Source organism: Sinohyriopsis cumingii, chromosome 17 (genome assembly GCF_028554795.1).
Source record: "Sinohyriopsis cumingii isolate HCF-2022 chromosome 17, ASM2855479v2, whole genome shotgun sequence".
NCBI lineage: Eukaryota > Metazoa > Mollusca > Bivalvia > Unionida > Unionidae > Sinohyriopsis > Sinohyriopsis cumingii.
In genome coordinates, this window is record NC_142977.1 from 35,215,251 (window position 1) to 35,234,377 (window position 19,127).

General features: G+C 37.5%; 1 protein-coding gene across 2 annotated transcripts in view; it reads right to left on the minus strand.

Annotated features, from left to right (window-relative positions):
- Positions 1–19,127, minus strand: part of LOC149778413 (guanylate-binding protein 3-like) — a 57,364-nt gene that overhangs the window by 18,442 nt on the left and 19,795 nt on the right. For both annotated transcript variants that reach the window (XM_089939232.1, XM_089939231.1), the window contains exons 2-3: positions 5,467–5,700; positions 1,863–1,990 (exon numbers count right to left, since the gene is read on the minus strand). In XM_089939232.1, the coding sequence (XP_089795358.1) occupies positions 1,863–1,990; positions 5,467–5,665 (327 nt within the window). In that variant the 5' untranslated portion in view covers positions 5,666–5,700. The remainder of the gene's footprint in view (positions 1–1,862; positions 1,991–5,466; positions 5,701–19,127) is intronic.

The window sequence follows — 19,127 nt, forward strand, 5'->3', positions numbered from 1 at the left end:
CAATATAACACTAATCTAAGAGACGACTAGATGGAATAGCAAGAATAAATGAAAGAAAATGTTGCCAAATGTCATGTCATAATATGGATGGATGTGAGTAAACTAAGTTATGTACTCAACCATGCCTTCAAAAGCATTAAGCTAAACTATAGGGATTCGTAAGCCGATCACATGTAACTAAACTAAGGAGATACAGAGAGATACATACAGTAATGGATAAATGCGTACAGCAAATGTACAATACACATTGCTATTATTTCGTCATATAAGGGAAATAATGTAATCTAATCAAATGAAATAAAATGCACACACTTCAACATTCAAAAAAGCAAACAAACTACACAATTCTTAGCAAAACAGAGACCGCTTTACCAGCATTTTTTTTCCAAGTTCAACAAATCGATAACATATAAAATAGAAAAAGAATTTTCTCTGCCTATGTCCGTCCTAGATAATTATGGTGATTATGCAATATAATATAGTGCAAGTATCTCAGATGATTAAATTTTCAAAATTATTATGTCACCATGCATCTAACTCTAATAATCAAAATTGAATGTTAACAGAAATCAAACTGAAATTGTCCATGTACTATAATATGAAACTTCAATTAAAAAATTGACTTTGATTTAGTTTTTAAAGTAATTAAATATCATTATGAAATCGGGTTAAGTCACTGAAATCAAATATCAGTTCCAGTTGAATTTTTTTATGTTCCTTTGTCAAGAAAGGAAAGAGAAAACAAAAGTCTATGCCCATAGGAACTTCGGAGTTAAAATCCAAGTAATCAAACTTGCACAAATAAATAGTTTCTACCAATGAAAATCAAAACAACAACAACAAAATCAATCTAAAACAAAGCCTGGTCAACGAACAATCACTTCTGGTTGATCACTGTAATAAGTTTATAAAAGCAACACATGAAGGAACACCCAGATCCGAATTTTGTCTGGTATTAATAGTGAAACAGTCCAAATGGCATTATGATGCCACCACTTTGTGCGCCAGGCCGTCAAACGTTAAACGGCACAGGTACTGTGGTCGGACCTTATGATGCTGTCACTTAGTCGGAGCGCCAGGCCGTCGAATGTTAAATGGCACAGGTGCTGTGGTCGGACCTTATGATGCCACATATTGCCCACAAACTCCTCGGCCAATATGTAGCAGGGAAAAATGCATGGTCGGACGTCGAACCCAGTACCTACCTAATTCTAGGCACTCTACCACTTAAACCATACTAATCCTGCCTATTACAAATGGATGCATTAACTGCACGAAGCAAATCAAAGAGATATGTATGCAAAGGGATTTCATAAACAATTACCAAATCTTAATTATTAAACAACAATAACAATTTTGACGATGGGATAAGTAATTGTTTGGATGTCCTTCCGCGTATTTGTTGGTGCTAGCAATGTCCAAAGTTGTTAAAGGTGACAAAAGCTGTAATATGGCCATGAATATCCATTTTAAAACAATGCATGTGGCAACAAAAACATTTAAAGTGTATGTTCGTTCGCTGAGTTGCTGTGTAAAGTCTTTGACGGCCGAAAGTACAACGTATTTTCAAGGATAAAGTCATACGAGTGGCAAGGGAGATGATTTGGTTTATTTTAAGGCTACTGAAGAAACAAGAGACCAATTATATATATATATATATATATATATATATATATATATATATATATATATATATATATATATATATATATATATATATATATAACCTGATGCTGTTGAGTAACCTGCAGAAACAATAAGAAATATTTTGCTTTCTCGAATACATACACTTTGTTAGACTAATCAAGCCGCCAGCGACAGATAGAATGGTACCGTACTTAAATTCCTGTACACAGTACTACCTTCTTGATATCCCCAAGACCTTCTGTATCCAGAAGTAGTAAGACCTCCTCCCTTCTGACTGGATGAGGTCGACACCACGCCCATATTCCCTTTGTCTTAGACTCGATGGTAGATCCAAGTGGGAATCCTATAATAATAATAATAATAATAATAATAACAGCAACAAGAATAAAATCAGTAGTATTTACATGAATCGAGTAATAACAAGAACAACTAGCACATTCTGCTCCGACACCCGCCACCCTATTTGGTTTTATATTTAGGTAACTAACGGTCACAAAAATACTTGTTCCTTTCCATACTGATTGCCAAACATGCTTTCATAGAATGATATCCCTTTTGGTTGATAATAAATGCATTCCGCATCAAGCCACTGGGACTCCTAGTACTCAAATATTTTCGACATGTGCTGAACTCCAGATTCCTCTTCATTGTTTAGAGACAAAATAAACTGCGAATATTAAGCTTTGACAAGGCATCACTTAATTAATAAAAAAGTTGCTGGACCATTTTACATGAATTATAATTCATCTCTTTGTAATATTAGTAATATTTTTTGGCATTATAATATACGGAAGTAATCATAAAGTTCAGATGGCAACTCGGAAAGAAATAAACAAAACCAATATGCCTTGAGAATAGTTAGATAAGTGATCTTTATGTTATTTGCGCCATCAGTAAGGGAAATCGACATGATGGTCTTGCTTTGTACGCCATCAAAAGGGAAATCGACATGATGGTCATGCTTTGTACATCATCAGTAAGGAAAATCGACATGATGGTCATGCTTTGTACGCCATCAAAAGGGAAATCGACATGATGGTCTTGCTTTGTACGCCATCAAAAGGGAAATCGACATGATGGCCATGCTTTGTACATCATCAGTAAGGGAAATCGACATGATGGTCTTGCTTTGTACGCCATCAAAAGGGAAATCGACATGATGGCCATGCTTTGTACATCATCAGTAAGGAAAATCGACATGATGGTCTTGCTTTGTACGCTATCAGTAAGGGAAATCGACATGATGGTCTTGCTTTGTACGCCATCAAAAGGGAAATCGACATGATGGCCATGCTTTGTACATCATCAGTAAGGAAAATCGACATGATGGTCATGCTTTGTACGCCATCAAAAGGGAAATCGACATGATGGTCTTGCTTTGTACGCCATCAAAAGGGAAATCGACATGATGGCCATGCTTTGTACATCATCAGTAAGGGAAATCGACATGATGGTCTTGCTTTGTACGCCATCAAAAGGGAAATCGACATGATGGTCTTGCTTTGTACGCCATCAAAAGGGAAATAGACATGATGGTCATGCTTTGTACATCATCAGTAAGGGAAATCGACATGATGGTCTTGCTTTGTACGCTATCAGTAAGGGAAATCGACATGATGGTCTTGCTTTGTACGCCATCAAAAGGGAAATCGACATGATGGCCATGCTTTGTACATCATCAGTAAGGAAAATCGACATGATGGTCATGCTTTGTACGCCATCAAAAGGGAAATCGACATGATGGTCTTGCTTTGTACGCCATCAAAAGGGAAATCGACATGATGGCCATGCTTTGTACATCATCAGTAAGGGAAATCGACATGATGGTCTTGCTTTGTACGCCATCAAAAGGGAAATCGACATGATGGTCTTGCTTTGTACGCCATCAAAAGGGAAATAGACATGATGGTCATGCTTTGTACATCATCAGTAAGGAAAATCGACATGATGGTCTTGCTTTGTACGCCATCAAAAGGGAAATCGACATGATGGTCTTGCTTTGTACGCCATCAAAAGGGAAATCGACATGATGGCCATGCTTTGTACATCATCAGTAAGGGAAATCGACATGATGGTCTTGCTTTGTACGCCATCAAAAGGGAAATCGACATGATGGCCATGCTTTGTACATCATCAGTAAGGAAAATCGACATGATGGTCATGCTTTGTACGCCATCAAAAGGGAAATCGACATGATGGTCTTGCTTTGTACGTCATCAAAAGGGAAATCGACATGATGGCCATGCTTTGTACATCATCAGTAAGGGAAATCGACATGATGGTCTTGCTTTGTACGCCATCAAAAGGGAAATCGACATGATGGTCTTGCTTTGTACGCCATCAAAAGGGAAATCGACATGATGGTCATGCTTTGTACATCATCAGTAAGGGAAATCGACATGATGGTCTTGCTTTGTACGCCATCAAAAGGGAAATCGACATGATGGCCATGCTTTGTACATCATCAGTAAGGAAAATCGACATGATGGTCTTGCTTTGTACGCCATCAAAAGGGAAATCGACATGATGGCCATGCTTTGTACATCATCAGTAAGGAAAATCGACATGATGGTCATGCTTTGTACGCCATCAAAAGGGAAATCGACATGATGGTCATGCTTTGTACATCATCAGTAAGGAAAATCGACATGATGGTCATGCTTTGTACGCTATCAGTAAGGGAAATCGACATGATGGTCATGCTTTGTACGCCATCAAAAGGAAAATCGACATGATGGTCTTGCTTTGTACGCTATCAGTAAGGGAAATCGACATGATGGTCATGCTTTGTACGCTATCAGTAAGGGAAATCGACATGATGGCCTTGCTTTGTACATCATCAGTAAGGAAAATCGACATGATGGCCATGCTTTGTACGCTATCAGTAAGGGAAATCGACATGATGGTCATGCTTTGTACGCTATCAGTAAGGGAAATCGACATGATGGCCATGATTTGTACGCTATCAGTAAGGGAAATCGACATGATGGTCATGCTTTGTACGCTATCAAAAGGGAAATCGACATGATGGCCATGCTTTGCACGCTATCAGTAAGGGAAATCGACATGATGGTCATGCTTTGTACGCCATCAGAAGGGAAATCGACATGATGGTCATGCTTTGTACGCTATCAGTAAGGGAAATCGACATGATGGTCATGCTTTGTACGCTATCAGTAAGGGAAATCGACATGATGGTCATGCTTTGTACGCTATCAGTAAGGGAAATCGACATGATGGTCATGCTTTGTACGCTATCAGTAAGGGAAATCGACATGATAGCCATGCTTTGTACGCTATCAGTAAGGGAAATCGACATGATGGTCATGCTTTGTACGCCATCAGAAGGGAAATCGACATGATGGTCATGCTTTGCACGTCTGTTATTCTATATCAATTGACACTGCTCCATTTCTGATTACCCATAAATGCTGATCTTTTTTGTTGTCGTGGATACGCATGCTGGTTTGCTGGTTTCTCTCAGACAGCACCAGGAACAGTTACGTATGCACAGACATGATCAGTAAGAACAAAGCAAGGCTAAGTTTTTCATACTTTCTAATCACTAGAACATGAATGTTTACAGCTTACAATGTATAAATAACACAGAGCCGATACTTATATGATGTATGTAAAGATATGTCTTTATCTAACTAGAGTTTTGTTTCAAACATTAGTAAAATACGTATTAAGTATTCCTTGAAGAAAACTTCTCTCAAACTGATGCATGCATACTAGCTCAGAGGGCAACTCGGAAAGAATAAAACATTACACATGACCTAAATATAAATATACAGACTTAAAGCACTAAAGACCTACCTTTATTGACTTGTGCCAGACGATTGAGAAGGTATGATTTTCCAGTCCTATACAGCCCAGCTATGGCAACAATATTCAGTTGCTTTGGGATCTGGGAAATTTGGTTCAAAACATCTTCAACTACCATTAACTTTCCATCAGTGCCGGAGTCAATTAAGCATAGGGGCTCTTGAAACACAGGATTGGACTCGTACGTCATGACAGAGATGCGGTCACTATCGTATACGAAAAATACTGGAAAAAAATCAAACAGAAATTTACTACCCAGGACTAAATGTGCTAGTTCCAAATAAGAAGATGCAAACCCTTTAATTGTATGTTGTCCAGCTTTAAAAATTAAATCTGAATTAAACATTGTGGTATTGATTTACACTCAAATATTAGTCTTTTTATAATTTAGTGATAAATATTTAATCCATAACTGAACATATCGTCTTGCATAACTAGTTTCGAGAACCAATTCCTGTAACTCTATGTTTTTAAAGATTATCCAGATTATCTCATCGACGTTTTTGAAGTTTCGATCATCACCTATTCATCACTTATTTTCAATACTGTGGCAACTTGATCAATATTTAACCAACAATGCTACATAGTTCAGTCCATTTACAATTTAAACATGTAACTGTTCTAAACATAAAATTTGCCAATAAATTGAAAACAAATATGCACACCCATCCATCTGTTGATTCACTGATCAATCCATCCATTTTCGAAAGGGTAACCCACAACTGAAATCACACATGTTGTTCCAAAAGGCCTACAGTAATTTAATCTTCACCTTGCATTGATAATTCCAAGGAAATGATTCTTTACTCATTTTGGAGTATTTATTTCTTTCCTAATCTTTGTATTTTATGTCAGTAATTGAATCAAGCATTCGATCTATACCATTTTATTTATTTCTGTCTTTTCTGAGTCTCTGTCGACAATGAATTTTGCTATTTTCCCGCTATGAGCTGATTTTAATAAATTGTTATGTATCTCTCTATTTTTGTAACTCCTGGTAAATGATTGTGTCTGTATTATGTGTAGTTTTTATGTTCATAACTATAAATTGTTATGATCATCTATAGGCAAGATATCAGACAGCCAATGTTTGTACACTGGCATAAAATTCTACTGTAAGAAATATTAATAATAAAACCTGCTGGTATGTTTGGGGTAATTTCTCATTGGCTGGTGGGCTTAAGTTGGTTCTTAGAAGAATTAAGCTATCCTCCATTGAATGGTTTACGTCAGGTGGGTTCTTTTACGATGTGGGATATTTGCAAAATGTCACGTAGCTAGTAGCAGCAAAAAGCGTTTTCACACCTTATGCTTGAACATATACATGTTAGTGGAGTTGTTCTTATGTTCTTGTAACATCAGTCTTCAGACAATAATGTTGTGTTTATTTATTATTTGAGAGTAAATATTTGTTTAGATTATTCATTGGAACTACAACGTGCTCGTTGAACTAAATTATGATTCTGGGAATATTGTGAATTATTCAAAGGATTTCTGGACAATGCCATTTTGATACATCAGGACTGTGGCAGAGGATTTGAAGCTCATTCAGAACATTCAAGTCTTTTGGACTAGAATAGAACACTTTTAATGTTTAATTTGGATTCAGTTCATAATACTGTATGTTCCTCTTACATTTTCATTTTATAACTTTGAGAAATAAATTATTTGTTATGTTTTGTAAAACTCATTTGTTTTGATTCTGTTACTTAGTTCGTGACCACAGATTCGTAACAAAATTAAATTGCTCTTTCTTGTAAAATACAATTGTAAGGGTTGTTGCAACTGTAACTGTTTCTCCCGAAAACAGGAAAGCAAAACAATTATGATTGGATGTGTCAATTCCGGCTGAAAGGCTAGAATTTGTTGTGTTTAATAATATGGTAGTCAGTGAATAATTATGAGTCTTTAAAAAAAAAAATAAAAACATGCGAAAATAATTTGACAGTATCTCGTTTCTGGTTGAGGTAATTTCTTAAACCATGTGTTCAAATACAAATCGATGTGTAGAGAGAAATTATAAAGGCCGGAATTGGCTAAGGTTGAAAACTTGGTTCGGAAAATATGGCGAAAATATACCAAACTCAAAAACTGATGAAAGCTAAAGATCAGCGGAACAAGCTATCTTCAAAACACTAGTAGCATAACATCAACATGCAACTCTAAAGGGGAACATAGATTCACGTAGACTGGCACTACAAAGATGTGTGACTGCTAAAATACCTTTACAATGCTGTCAGATGGCATTATGTGATAATCACGCATCACGAATGACCACAAATCGATATGTTTACACATGTAAAAAGACCTATTAAACTCTTGTGGCCTATTAATACTCATGGGACTTTGAAACTCTTCTCAGATTATAGATCAAACTTGGGGATACGTTTGAGTTCCAGAGTTTGCCAAATTCATTTGTCTCTCGTCAGGTCCAACCTGAGTTCTACGAGATCGTCTTTGGTCACGTACTTGGGCAAATCTATTATTTCCTACGACTGCATTCGAGCTTACGTTCACATCCACACATATGCAAGACCATGTTTATGATACAAGTGTGCGGCCAACTGTGATTATTGTATGACATTCATTGGGATATATGGAAACGGTTGCGCATCTGCAATTCTCTCAAGGGCCCCAATGTCTTCGCGTCCACAGATTGGCTGACCCGAGCGCGTCTTTGCTGGTAACTTCGATGTTCACAGTGGAAGATGGCCAGCAATCCCGCAAACATACAAGAGAATTCACGTGGTAGTGCTAAACAGTATAAATTAAAATCAACAACAGCGCGATGCTGTCGCGTATGCGACCCAATCTGTGCCTTGACTTCACGTAAATAAAAGTTAATAATACCAGTTTTTGAGTATCACACGATTAAACGCATATGGTTTCAATGTAGTTAATGCATCGTGCATGGAAACCCAGCGAAAGGTTTAATTTTATGTCGTCGCACCAATTTAAGCAGGTCAAATTTGGACAACAGCAATTTCTATGCATGTTTAAAAACAACATAGCCTGACTCCTGCACCACGTCACGGTGTTGGTCGAAGCACATGGCCTTTTTGTGGCAAAAGCACCAGGAAGCCGAGTGGGTTTAACAGTGGAAGACAATCGCCCTCTGGCTACTGGTTTCCTGCATACATGTCACTGGCCGACTCTGGCTCCAGTTGTCAACTGCAACGTTTCATGTCCAGCGGCACCATGTGCAACCGCTTTCGCAACCTCCATTGCTGTTCCGTCGATTAATCTTAAAATTAACGCGAGCATCTAAATGATCGTTGACTTTGGTCTTGGAGAAATTTGGTATGACCGGCTCGCCTATCCGCATTGACTTGGTTCACACGAGATGCCGTCAACGGCAGCTTATTTGGCCCGCTACCAGACATAGACGCGTAGGATAGCTTCAATGACACGCTTGTGTGTGTTCCTGAGGAAGATCTCAAATTCCTAAACCGATTCTGCGATAGTGGGGCCCTCCCGTTTGTGTATAACTAGTTTTATTTATGTACATGCCCACTTGTGTTTAACAGACAGCCAGATAATTGTTTATGTGCGCATTAACGCGCCACCCCGACTGCATGTTCTCAACGGTTGAGTCAACGACCTTTATTTAATAATCGACTCCGTTCCCTCGGACAATATACCAACGTAACCACCCGCGGACGCGATACCTCTTGTTTATCGTTCGGTTTGACCTATGTGCGATGGTGCCATTGTATTTTCTTACTACGTGCGTACACGGTCAAAATGCTGACATTAATACAAATCAGCTTGAGACCAATCCAGTAATGCATTCGCGGGTCACGTGCGTCACGCGAAGTTTATTCATGTGTGGGGTTAACTGTGCATATGTAACCAAGTTCTCGAATCGATTATGATCCATGTTGCACAGGTGTTCCGTAACCCATGCGCGACTATCCCGTTGAAAACCATGAGCATATTGTCATCATCGCTGATCACTTTCGGAATCTACGCGTGTCATTGCATGTTTTGTGTCTTCCTTATGAGAAGATGCGTGCGGGATTCGCTTGTTTGTCCAGCATAATGTGATCGTAAGATACGAAACTACTGATGTCCATGACGACATCGTCCACGGACGATGAGTCATTGATGTCGGTGATGAATTCAACGTGTTGTCTACGAGTCTCAGTGGGGATGTTCCTGCACACGTGATTGAAGTCTTTGAGAACGTAGTAGCATCGGTGATCATTGGCTAATTGCACAATTTAGTACATTGGGTCTTGAGCAATCACATAATCAAGGTGAGTAACAATTAAGTTTTACCAGATCCGCGATGGTCTTATGATGATCGCACGCACAGAATTTGGTGCTGGGAGTGCTTATTCAGCTCCTTAGTGAACTTACGCAAACATCATGATATTAAAAATTCAACAACTTTAATTTTCAGAATGCTCATGATCAAACCTATATTTATCCGTATAGACACATTAAAATAATGAGAGTTTCTGTATAAATAAAACCATATACGGCGGAAGTTCATGGATCTAAATGTGTTTAAAATATGTGGTCTCAATTCCACACCAAAGGATCAGGAAACTCAATTCCATAAAAAGACTGAAATTCCATCAATAAAACAATGTCTGTTTTTTTCAGTAAAAACATTCTTTTTAATAAAAATCTTACTTTCATTATCAAACAATCCGGCCAGCCAAACCCATATATACTCTATTTTATCTACACTCAATTCTAGACTGGTTCCCATTCTTCCATATCATTAGTACTGTCAGTCCTTAGCAAGCATGAAGGAAATTTATTGCGGAAACGTCAATTATATCCATGGTGGAATGTGATTATAAACCGCCAGACACGAATTCGATGCCGCGCTGTGGTAGAAACACGCTGTGAAACAACAACGACGACACGTGATAACAGACACAGTCGCAGGGACGTGTGTCATGTTTGGGGCAAGAAAATATCGATTTATTGGCAATTGTGATTATCATGAGACTGACATGCAAGTGAGTTATGATTGTGATATTGCAACGTCGCTAGGCAAGTTGTCAGGCAAACCGTTGGCCAAATAACCCGGTGAAAAGCATTTACCAGGGTATAATTATTGGGGACATGGCCAGCGGTTTGATATTTGACTGGACGCGCAAAATCAACCACGCACGGTGAAATACCCGTAGACAGACCGATGCCTAGTTACCGGAATGTCTTCGCAGACAAATCAGCAGATATCTGCAAATTGTCTCTTGTTCAAACCTTTTAAACCGGTCTCCTCTGTCCTCTAAGCTGACCAATTGAAAGTTAAAGCAGTACAGGAATTTGTGATTTTTTAAATTTCTCGTTTATGAGGCTGTCTTCTGATCATGACATATCTGATCAAGCTTTGTTCAAGCTTTAATTAGGGGTGAGTCCCCAAAGTCATTGGGAAACCCCTGGTTGCCGTGGATAACATTGCAAATGTTTAAATTAGCCATATTTAGGTCTAAACCTTATAATACTTACCTAATATAGTTATAATAATTATAGGCATCTAAAGGACAGTTTAAGGAATGCTTACGGGGTGTATTTGTAATAGCAGCAGGGAGGGTGGAACAGACCAATTTTGGAGCAAGTCTTCCTTGAAAATAAAGCTTCATATAAAAAATGAAGAAAAAAAAAAACAAGGTCGATAACGTCAAACCGAAGCCTCTAACCGACCGAGATTTTCTTTAATTGGGTTAGCTCATTGTGTTACTTTATCTTTGTCGCTTGTGTTTTCTAATTTGTATGTGCGTTTGTGTACCCACCCGGACACTCATTTTTGGTCGCACCCTCCCTGCTGCTGTCTCTTAACCGAAAATTTTATCAAGACCTACACGATACCGCGACAGTGGATCATGTAAATTTATTGTGATAAATCCGTATGGGGTAGCTTGCGCACGTGAAAAGAATTTTTTAACATAATCATATCCATATCCCCTGAACACCAAGTCTAATGAATATTTCACAGAGTATGTGTATCAACTCCATTAAACACAACTAAAATATTGCAGTTATATCTGATCACTTTAGGTATTTTCGCTGAGTAACATAAATTACATTCGTGTTTATATGCCTGCCTCGGGAAAATATCTGAGCTAGATTTGATTGTTTGTCCAGCATCACATCATTGTGTACTACGAGATTATTAATAAATCCATCGGGATCATCTACAGATGGGGCTTCATCAATATCAGTGATAAAATCAATGATATCATTGCCGTCCTCGTCCAACAATTTTGCGCTTTCATTAAAATCTGTTAGCACATTGTAGCATCTTTGATCATCTACAGATGGTGCCAGTAAATATAACTTATCCCATTGGAGCCATCTCATTATCAGATTAAGCAACAATTTCGTATTACCAGACCCAGATGGATATATGATAATTGCTATGATATAATTTGGTAGCACGGGATGATGCTTGACTGGCTCTTACTTTCGTGTCGCTGAGAAGCCAATGATATCCATGTTGTACAAATATAATAAACAATATGGATTTATATTGTGTTCAATGCAAAGCATACACCCCTACCAGTGGATTAACAACAATAATAACGAAAAATAAAAAGCGTGCACTTACAGGCAAATGTGTGAAATGTGGTACAAAAAATTCAAATTAGTTTTGTCTGGTATGAAGACAGATGGTGATATCGCTGCTTAACTAGGAAAAATTACCAGGAGCTGCATGGGCTAAATTTCCAGTAGAAAAACATCTTCCTGGATATAATTATTGTGGTCCTGGAACCCGACTTGATATCCGACTTAACAAGCGAGATCAACCAAGACCTGGAGAGATCCAATAAATGTGATTGATCAAGCATGTCACGTTCACGATGTAGCGTATAAAAATAAGGATTTACAACAACTACATATTGCAGATGTGAAATTTAATAAAAATAAATCTCTCAGAGAAAAACTTGCAAGCTTCCTAATAATATCGTAGTAAAATCCGCGATGAAAGGTAAACAATTATTTTATAATGAAATCGATTTATTATAGCCTACGAGAATATTTTGGAGGTAGAGCGGCGATTCGTAAACTTGCTGATGCAGCAAATGTCAGATATTATGTTGCTGCAAATTGGTTCGCACGATAGGCATTATGGCAAATGTAACTACCACCACCTAAACAAATTCAGTATGCACATTTTGATGTCAGCGCCACCAATGAAGTTCATGAAGCAGATAGTTATTTTTACCACACGATACTATTAAAATTGGTACATGTCAATCGCGCACACACAAATATGCGTTGACTGTCGTTGGTGTTGCAAGTAGATATAAAGAAGCAGAACCACTATCAACTAAAACAGCAACTGAAGTTGCATCTGCTTTTGAACGAATTTATCAGCGAGGATCCGGACCACAAGGTGGTCAACGATGGCCACAGTTGCTACAGGTTGATCCAGGCAAGAAATTTCTGGTGCAGCGTCATCTTTGTTGAAAAAACCTAACGTCAAAATCAGACAAGGACAAACTGCAATTCATCGTGATCAGTCAATTGTTGAACGATTTAATCGAGCACTTGCTGAACGGTTATTTGGATATCAGTATGCGAAGGAAATAATTCAAAAAGATATGAGATTTCATGAATGTGTTGCAAGACTAACAAGTGTAATAGCTGCGTTAAATAATGAAATTACTCTTGCAATTTCTATGAAACCCATCAATGCGATCGGAAAAAACATATACTAATACAACGACATGACTCATTCTAAAATAAAACAGTACTAGGTACTGTGACTGTAAGATATTTATATGAACCTGGCGAACTTGAAGGTGATAAAAAAGTACAACTGATCCTGTTTGGAGTGTGACGACTCATACAATTTCCAGCGTGGTAAGATCCACTGGTAAACCTGCAATCTACAGACAGACTAGATTCAACTGCTCCTCAACGTGGATTTGTACGCGAACAATTACAAGTAATTTTGAGGATACACAATTACCACCGTCTTCACTTTTGTGAACTGGAGCCTCGACGTCGATTACATTCAAGACAAGTCAGCATCACATTTTTGCGAGTGTGACCAAGACTACTATTAATTCTATCTACGGTAAACTGTCTTGGATTATTATTTGAATAATACCACAACATTACTGTGTTACAGCTCGCACAATGATTATTATGTTGTTGTTTTAATGTCATGATAAATTCAGCATCGAGATCAAAGTTGCGTTTATTTATTTTTAGTCACATTGTTTATAACCAGTTAATTTTTTTCTTACTATATGATCTCCATTGTTATCAGTTTAATTTTTATTTTCTGTGAAGTCTATGATAACCCTCCACAGCTGAGATATCCTTCTGACTCGAGACACTGCGAGATAAACTAAATTTGACCTTTCAATACGATCATCAACAATCCAAATATTAGTATCTGAAATAGTTCATCCTTGTGACGAATGAATCATTATAGCATATCCTAGAGTCCATGGAGTTTCGTCCATAGTTAGCGCGCTCTCAACAACACTGACAGGAACTAAAACAATATCATTTAACACAAGATTTTGTTTACTAACACAAACTGGAAGTTCAGCGTCGATATTTTGCCGTCGAGTATCTGCTGAGCGATGACATAATGGTACAGACAGATCTGAACACTTTATGGGACAGAAATGATTGTTGTTGAAGTGTATCACGAACTATCTTTCTACCTGCAACTATCAAATCATTTGGACTCCTTATATTCCAAAAATTGCTCATAGGAGTTTCTAAAATTACTTCACGCATTATCTCACACTTAATTTTATTTGGTTGTAGTCTGATTAATTTCTTAAGCTGTCTAAATTCTGGATCATGCGGTCTATGATCATCAGTTATTTCCTCATAATAATCTACAAATGTTTTTAACCATTTATGCTAACCATGATCGCCACACATTATCACAGCAGTATTTTTTGTCAACAATAAATTAAGAAATATTTTTAACGTTTCTAATGACACGGTACATATTTCATCCCAGATATTAATCTTTGGAATATAGTTTTCACCCCCATTCGTTTAGGAGTCAGTGTATCTCCCTTCCATCGGAAGAAGCTGTGATAAGTATGAGATTGTACTCCTCGTTCATTCATTTTTCTGGCAAGCCTGTGTGTAGGAGTTAACATAGTTATATAAAGTCCACGAAATAATCCGACGACACGTGTTGTCTTTCCTGATCCACCTAGTCCGCTAAGATAAACTGTTTTATGTCTAGTTACAGGATCATAGACCGATGTTGCTGATGACACTTTTGATATTTGATTATTTTTGTAATGAATATCTTTGATTTCAACGTCGGCAGATTCAGATTAATAAGTATATTTTCTTGTTTTATTCTCCATTCGACCCATGATATATCAGTGCCGATATGTAATTGTTCTAGCAATCCTGCACTTTTTTATTGACATAAAATGAATATGTGGCGACTCTAACGGCGGCTTTAGAAAATTGTCTATCACTGATAATAAATTTATAGAAACGTACGCGAGCATTGACGATCTTAAGTGAGTATAATGCGGTGACTCGCCATCAGTATAGCTTACAATCGCACCTAATTTAGTTCCGTCCAATCAGTTAACATTACTTAGACTTATAAATGTATTTCTCTCCGTTGTATCGGTAGTTATAAAATCTAGTTCAGCATCATCTATAATTAATCTTGTACAATGTCGTTTATGATCATATGATCCTCCTTTCTTAAATTTACCAATTATTTTTTCTGCCAAGAACTTTTGCGATTTTATACTCAAAATCAGTTATATCAGGATTCACATCATTAGAAAATTTCTTTTGCTGTGGTAACCAAACTTGTTACTACGGACGATATGATATTATTGGTTCACTTACAACAATAGTATTTTTACATCAAGCATATATCGTAATAAAACTATTGGTGCCCACATTTCTTCTGACAAGTGTTTACCAAACCAGACATAACAAATCGGATGAAGATTTTCAGCAAACTTAAATGGCTCGATACAAGCGAATCCAGTCAGGTCAAAATCTGGTTAGGGTCCATTTAAAGAAATTCGAATCATTTCATGGGATGGATGACCGAATCTCTTAAAATACTCAAAACATTCTCCCATTCCAAGAAAACTTCCAGGATAACATGCAACCACATCAATCGAGATAACATCCTTATAATCATATGGTATTCCATAATCCACCATGCCCGTATTCCACACAACTGCTTTGTATTTCTTCAAGAAATTCCAAACGTGTTGGTTTCCATGAATTTTCCTTCTGAGCTAAATGAGCAGCAACTGACGGAACGGTAAAATAATTGCTCATTAATTGTTCAACATTGTCATGGGTATATTTCAGCACAAGATTTTTCATTTCTTTATGGAGAGATTCTGTAAGATAAATATCTCCATTTGGTCGTACAAACTGATCATAGTTTCCATCATCGGAACTGTGAAACAGCCACACGGATACAAGATCGTTTTAACTGATATTTCTGATAAAATCAAACGTATCACCGTTATAGAACTTAACAGTTCTATTTATTGGAAATATTGTCACCGCAGATGTCCATGCATGCGCATTATTATTTAATATTTATCGCAGCTCCTTTCGATTTTTATTTCGATTCGTACAAAATTTCTCCTGTTATTGTTTTTATCAAAACTGAAAATTTTAATTTCTTTCCTAGTTCAGCAACATCTTCGAAAGTCGCTCCGGTATCTTTAACTGTTTCTGCCCACTCATTTATTTTTTTTTACTTATTATATCTGTTTGTTTATTTCCACGTATCGCAATGATGAAATGTTCTGTAACTCATTCGGCTACACAATTTATTTTCGAAAATCTCATCGGTTTGAGAGCATGAACGCTAGGATTATTATTCACAGGATATATTGCGTAAATAACTGCAGTCACATGATACGCTCGTTTATAATACAGTTTGTCAATACCAGTCAATATACCTGGTTTGGAATTTTTATTAAACGTAACAATATTTCTAGTGTGAAGACGGACAGGGTCATGTTTGTCACGGATAATCCAAGTATCGTCTTCCGTGGTATCTACCGGTACAATAAATTTTATTCTAAAAAATATCTTTGATTGTCGAGATAATTAATAATCGTCGCCGCACGTTGGTCATTCCTTGTAGCATCGATAACACCTTCGGTGTTGCGCATGACTCTGAATGTTGACCACAAATGAGATGCACCATCGTCGCGAAATTCTTTCTTGGCGTTATGAATACTTTTAATCAGAGTTTTCGCCGGGTCATCCAGAGCTCTCCTCGGCAATATTTATATAATAATGATTTAATTACTCACACACTACAGCAGCAGGGAGGGTGCGACCAAATATGAGTGTCCGACGGGTAAACAAACACACATACAAAATTGAAAACACGAGCGACAAAGATCAAGTAGCAAAATGAGCTAACCCAATTAGAGAAAATTTTGGTCCGCTAGAGGCTTCGGTTTGGCGTTATTAATGAAGCTTTATTTTCAAGAAAGAATTGCTACAAAATTGGTCTGTTCACCCTCCCTGCTGTTGTAGTTCTGTAATCCCCCACCTAACCCGCCACCAATCTTAAGTGAGCCAGGCTCCAAAACCTTAATCCGGTCTTAATTTTGTTACATGCTGCATTTCCAAATACGCCCATGATTCCATAGGTTTATATAACAATGATTTAATTACTCACACACTACAGCAGCAGGGAAAGTGCGACCAAAACTGAGTGTCCGACGGCTAAACAAACACACATACAAATTTGAAAACACGAGCGACAAAGATAAAGTAACAAAATGAGCTAACCCAATTAGAGAAAATTTCGGTCAGTTAGAGGCTTCGGTTTGGCGTTACTGACCTTGTTTTTTCTTTTTCTTTTTTTTTTCTCGTATGAAGCTTTATTTTCAAGGATGACATGCTCCAAAATTGATCTGTTCACCCTCCCTGCTGCTGTAGTTCTATAAGCCCCCACCCCATTCACCGCCAATCTTAGGTGACCCAGGCCCCAAGATCTTAATCCGGCCCTAATTTAGTACATACTGCATTTCTAAATACGCTATGACTCCATAGGTTTTGAATATCAAATTTATTTTCGTAATGAGAGAACAAATATCTAACCTTGCCCTAAGCGCATGCAACTCAGAAATGAGGTAAGCTCTTATCTATAAACATGTATACATATACATGAACCGGTACAAATCATAGGATTTGCCAGTGGCGTACTAAAGGTTAATTGCGCCCTGGCAACGATGATGGCCCAAACGGGTTTGGGCGCCCCAAGACCTTTTAGCGCCCGTAGTTTTTTGGCGTCCCAAAACCTCTGACACCTGGGACAACCGCCCGTCCGCCCCACCCGTTAACACGCTGCTGGGAGTGCACAGAATTTCACCGTCTCCATTTTTACGAGCAGCAGAGAGGGTGAACAGACCATAGAATTCCGACAAAAACAAATAAAACAAACAAATAAATCATCTCGTGGAAAGGTCCAGATTTTACAAATGAACTTTCCTTGAGATGTTTATTTTTGCAATGACCGATTGTGCTAATAAAACCTCAGTTCGAAATAGTAGCTGAAAAAATAAAGTACTCTACGTGTTTATTTATTTCTTGTTTATTTTTTTGACGACCAACGTTGGTAGGTACCCTCTCTGCTGCTATTAATTTACCACCATACCAAGTTTGATGAATATTTTTCAACGCGTTCTCGCTGTACTTTCTCCTCATCTGTTTCATCTTCATCTGAATCTTCGGAATTTGTTCTATGTTTCAAGTAATATTCAAGTTCTGATGGTGGTTTTTCTATTTTGGGATTTATGTTTTTTCTGTGTTTATAATATATCATCAAACTTCGATATCGATCTCCACCGCAATTTTTACAAATCTGATATAATCCTCTAACGCCGTTGTTACATCCAACACATCTTCGTGGACCAGCATGAGGATTTTTCTTTATAAGATAATTATGTTTCTTGCAATATTCTCCACGGCACCTTTTGTTGCATTTATCTGTTGTTCCTTGACGTAACCACGCACAGTTGTTCATTATATTAATGATATCTATTTAATTAAATTTAATTTTATCATCACCCCTGTTACCCAAATATTTTATCAATACCCACACGATATCTTGTTCTTGGATCATGTAAATTTATTGTTATAAATCCATGCGGGGTAGCTTGCGCTCGTGAGAAGAAATTTTTGAATTTAATTATATCCATGTCACCACCACACCAAGTTTGATGAATATTTCGCAACGTGTGTGTGTCTACGCCATTAAACACAACTAAAATGTTGCAGTTGTCTCTGATCACTTTTGGTATTTGTGTATATCGTTGAGTAACATAGATCACGTCTGTATTTTTATGTCTCCCTCGGGAAAATATTCTGGCTGGATTTGATTGTTTATCTAGCATCACATCGTCGTATACAACTAAATTATTAATAAATCCGTCTATGGAATCTACGGATGGTGCTTCATCAATATCGGTTATAAACTCTATAACATCATTATCCTCATCCAGTAATCGCGCGTTTTCATTGAAATCTTTAAGTACATCATAACATCGTTGATCATCAACGGATGGTGCTACTAAATACAACTTATCCCATTTCAACCATCTCATTATCAGATTAAGTAATAATTGCGTCTTACCCGATCCAGATGGTCCTATGATAATCATTCTGATGGAGTTCGGTAGCGCAGGATG